Consider the following 4,774-nt stretch of genomic DNA (forward strand, 5'->3'; position numbering starts at 1 on the left):
CAGAATAATGGGTTAAGAACATTCAATTGGAATATTAAAAAGAATGTCGTGTCAAGTTCTCTGTTACTGATTTGAGCATTGGATATTAAAAACTTGACCTGGTTTAAATGTAAAACAAATTAAAAAAAATTGATCAGAAATTGCTTAATTTGCTTATAAAGCAGCAGTTATGTGCGGTTAGTGAAGTGAGAGTTGAGGCTTAAGCAACAAGCAGCATTGTGTTGTGCTGTTATTCTTGTGTCAATGTCATCTGTCTCGTATCGGGATAGTGAATGGGGACATTTAAAGGCAAATTTGTAAAGTTGTTGCAGATGAACTGAGTAGGGTTGACAGACAGACACTGTCTTTTCTGTTCCCTTGTGGGAGGAAAGGAAAGTCATAATTAGTTGCTTTGGAGATTGTGGGTATGCTCTGCTGTTTGTGTTAAGGTGGTCAGAAGGATCTTTTGCAAGTGGGTCTGTGAGTTATAGTGTAGAAGAGTTTAGAACTTAGTCTACTAGATCATGGTCGGATACTTCCACACAATTCACCAAGTCTACAATACTAATTACTTCCTTTGATTGACAGTAGTTAGAAAAGAGGAAAAGACTATATATTTAAGCAGTAGGTAGTAAAGAGAATAGATTATACATTTCCTTTGGTATTGTTTCCTGCATTCCTTTTGCCAAGCATGTGCAGACATAATTATTCATGCCATTGCCCCCAAAGGGAGGAAGACATTCCTTTCCTTGAAGTCAACAAACAGTATCACCAAGGAGAAGATGGTAGTCAAGAGCATTATATTATCAAAGTTTCCTCTGTCCAGGACATCAAGGTTTCCTCTGTCAAGGACATCAAGGTTTCCTCTGTCCAGGAGGAAAAAGTAAAGCCTGTCCAGCAAGTAGAAGTGGATAGCAACTACGACCTCAAGAGATGGCCCAACTGTGCTGAGGTTAGAACTTCTTTTTCATTGATGTTATCAGATTTTCACAGTCCAAACTAATATTATTTAGTTACTTCTTGTCTATCCACCCACCACCAAAAACAGAGCTTCTGATTTTTACTAATTATCAAAATCTCTCTTTTGTTTGTTTGTATTTTGTTGGGAAGACGAGGAGACTTTGCTATTATTGCTAGGTGAACATCGGAATGTAAAACAGAGCTTCTGAGTTTAACTAATTATCAAAATCTTTCTTTTGTTTGTTTGTATTTTCTTGGGAAGACAAGGAGACTTTGATACTATTGCGAGGTGAACATTAGAATGTATGTTTTTTAAATAGATACCCAATTTTGGTTTTGATCTTTCTTGAGGGTATTGTGGATGAAGTGGTCGACAGCTAGATGTCACTGGTGTTTTTGGTTCTGGATGTTTTATGCTGACCAATTTTGCATTTTAAATAGCATTACGGTTTTTTAAGCTGTTATAAGTTTTATAAAATCCCCAACATAAAATATAGGACAAGGGAACTTTATCCCTGATGGCTGAACATTGGAATGAATTTAATTTCTTCGGTAATCCAAGCCAATAGATTGTCTTCCTATAGAAGGCATATGTTTGTTTCTTTCTCATCTTTTGTTGGTCTTTTATGTTCTAACAAAGCTAACATATATGCCTACAAGTTTCTAGATTTACATGTTTGTAAGCATTCGGTGAGCCATCCAAAATAGGAGAGCCTTGTACTCTAGTATAACCAGAGAACCTTCGATGCCTGTGTGAACTAAGATTTTGTACCACTAATGAGTCTTGTGAAAACTAATTGCTCTGATAATTAGTGTAGTCCTCAGATACCTGTTCTTAGGTGCATATCCCTGTTAGAGGACTTCATTGCAGTAGAACATTAGAAGCAGTCTTCATAATAAGCATGGATCAGCATTTGAGCCTTGAGACTCAACACTCGGAGAAAAAAGGTTCAAAATCATGCTTAGGTATTGCAATTATCAGGGCATAGTTCAATTCCCAATTACGTAAACGGCAAGCCTTGCAGACACAAATCAGATTGCCATTTTGTTTTTTAAGCAACATGTTATGCATTTGGACATGGTGGGCAATGGTGGATTCTGATCAGAAGCTGTCTTTTGAATTTGCAGGTGATGGAAGAACTGAAAGCAATGGGAAAGATTGCAGGTCCCATGGCCTTAACAGGCCTACTTCTCTACTCCAGAGCAATGATCTCAATGCTCTTCCTAGGCCGTTTGGGAGAAAGTGAGCTAGCAGGAGGGTCACTTGCTATTGGCTTTGCAAACATCACTGGATACTCTGTCATATCAGGGCTAGCCATGGGGATGGAGCCTATATGTGGGCAAGCATTTGGGGCCAAGAGATGGAGCCTCTTAGGCCTAACACTTCAAAGGACAATCCTAGTCCTACTGTCTGCCTCTCTCCCAATAGGGTTTTTGTGGCTAAACATGGAAAGAATCCTACTCTGGTGTGGCCAAGAGCCAGACATTACATCCATGGCCAGCATATACATCATCTTCTCACTTCCAGACCTCCTAGCCCAAGCAATCCTTCACCCACTCCGCATCTATCTCAGGACTCAAAACATAACCACACCTCTAACCTACTGTGCTGCCATTGCTCTCACATTTCACATCCCAATAAACTATCTTCTGGTCCTAGTTCTCAACTTGGGCATAAAAGGAGTAGCCATGGCTGCAGTATGTACCAACTTCAACCTTCTCCTATCTCTCCTAGCCTACTTATACATCTCTGGAGCCTGCAAGGACTCATGGCAAGGCCTAACAAAGGATTGCTTCAAAGGGTGGAAGCCATTGCTAAGTTTGGCCATACCCAGCTGCATTTCAGTGTGCCTAGAATGGTGGTGGTATGAATTCATGATAATTCTATGTGGGCTATTACTACATCCTCAGGCTTCTGTGGCCTCAATGGGAATTCTCATCCAAACAACATCTTTGGTCTACATTTTTCCTTCTTCACTAAGCCTAGGGGTTTCTACAAGAGTGGGTCATGAACTGGGTGGCAACAGGCCAGGCAAGGCTAGAAGGGCTATGATCGTTGCTCTGTCCTGTGGAACAATTTTGGGCTTCCTGGCTATGACATTTACTACTACAATGAGGCATAAATGGGCAACTATGTTTACAAGTGACCCTGAGATTTTGCTCTTGACATCCTTGGCTTTGCCTGTTGTGGGTCTCTGTGAACTTGGCAACTGTCCACAAACAACTGGGTGTGGTGTCTTAAGAGGCAGTGCTAGACCAACTGTAGGTGCTAACATAAATTTGGGGTCATTTTATTTTGTGGGTATGCCCGTGGCCATTCTTATGGGCTTTTTTTTGAATGTGGGTTTTGTGGGGCTGTGGATGGGCTTGTTTGCAGCTCAGGCTTCCTGTATTTGTCTCATGATGTTCATGCTTCTCAGAACCGACTGGAAGCTTGAGGCAGAGAGGGCCAAGGAGCTAACATGTGGGGTTAATGACGAAGAAGAAAAGAATTCTGTAAAATCAGAGGTTGTGGTACTTGTGAAAGTTGATCGATAAAGCCCCTGGAAATGGATATTTGGATACCTGATTTTTTGTGCTATACTAAATTCTTTATATGCGGCATGTAACTCTGGGTTTTGCGGTGTCAAGGATCAGATTTACTTGTATTTTTAATATTTAATTGCGCCATTTGGCTATAATAGCATTGTCCATTAGATCGATAATGGTAGGGCACAATAATTTATCACAAAGTTACAAAGAGTCAATGTACTAGGTAATGGTTCTTTCAATAAAACTATGAAATGTTTAAGGAAGACTAGTTTACTCTTATATTGTTTTAAAAATTGAAAGAATCTTTTTATTCCTAAGTTGGAATTTTTTTTTGGGTTGCTTTAGTGTGGTGGTTATAATGAGGTACTTTCTTTTTTATTTCAATATATTTAAGGTGAGTGTTTAGTTGAACTTTAGAGGTGGTGGTTATATCATTCAAGAAATCTATTTTATATGCTATCTAGAATTGAATTTAAATTTTCATAAGAATCTAAATCTTTTATCAATCAAGATCAACACTTTTAATTCTTCAAATATAAATTTTCACAAAGATCCAACACACATAATATTCATGAAGCTTAACACTTTTAATTCTTTAAACAAAGGTTCCCACAAAGACCTAACATAAACATAACATTTATTACAAATGTCAAAAGACACTTAAATGTAATGGCAAAGTTTATGTTGTAGGCACCTAGAAGGTGTTAAATTCAAACTTTCTACAATACAAAAAAAAAAATTATTACAAATATTTTAATGAAATATATAATAGTTCTTTTTAACAAAATCTAGGAATGTTCAATAAAATCTAAATTTATATTCAAATCTAATTGCACATTAAACCTAGTTGAAATATGGGGTTAAATCTATTTTCTCCAAGTTTCATTTCTAATGTCACTATGATGAGAATATCCCTCATGTCACTATGCCATGGTCCCAACATTCATAGGCTACCCCTTCCAAATGTAGGGAAGAAAAATTGATGGCTTAGTATGTTGGCATTCTACACTCTTATGAGAATAGTTGATGTTGTCATTGATGGCAACCAACTGGCAACCCACCGGCAGTTACCGGCACTGACAATAGACTTCTACATAAACCGACAGGCACTTCACCGACAGCGACAACAATGCATACCAGCACTCAAGCCGACATGGAATAAACTCTTGTTTATTGTTTTATAATGTAATTATCTCTTGTAAAAGCCGACATGACATATTGTAAATGTTAGTTCTGATACTTAATGTAAAGTACAGATGCCAATAGCTAACAAGATGAGGGGGGGGGGTGAATCATACAAACT

The 4,774-nt window shown here is 38.2% G+C and overlaps 1 protein-coding gene across 1 annotated transcript; it reads left to right on the forward strand.

Moving 5' to 3' along the window:
- The first annotated feature begins 637 nt into the window (after positions 1 to 637).
- LOC131063197 (protein DETOXIFICATION 48) lies at positions 638 to 3,670 on the forward strand. Its single transcript, XM_057996987.2, has 2 exons — positions 638 to 931; positions 2,068 to 3,670. The coding sequence occupies exons 1-2, from the start codon at positions 671 to 673 to the stop codon at positions 3,475 to 3,477; spliced, it is 1,671 nt and encodes a 556-aa protein (XP_057852970.2). The 5' UTR covers positions 638 to 670; the 3' UTR covers positions 3,478 to 3,670.
- The last annotated feature ends 1,104 nt before the right edge of the window (positions 3,671 to 4,774 follow it).

The sequence above is a fragment of the Cryptomeria japonica genome, chromosome 5 (assembly GCF_030272615.1).
Source record: "Cryptomeria japonica chromosome 5, Sugi_1.0, whole genome shotgun sequence".
Taxonomy (NCBI): domain Eukaryota; kingdom Viridiplantae; phylum Streptophyta; class Pinopsida; order Cupressales; family Cupressaceae; genus Cryptomeria; species Cryptomeria japonica.

Bases quoted from the DNA above. Each gene is read 5' to 3' on its own strand.
- LOC131063197 (XM_057996987.2), top strand. From the start codon at position 671: ATGTGCAGACATAATTATTCATGCCATTGCCCCCAAAGGGAGGAAGAC. The intron at 932-2,067 runs GTTAGAACTTCT...TTGAATTTGCAG, and splicing joins GATGGCCCAACTGTGCTGAG to GTGATGGAAGAACTGAAAGC.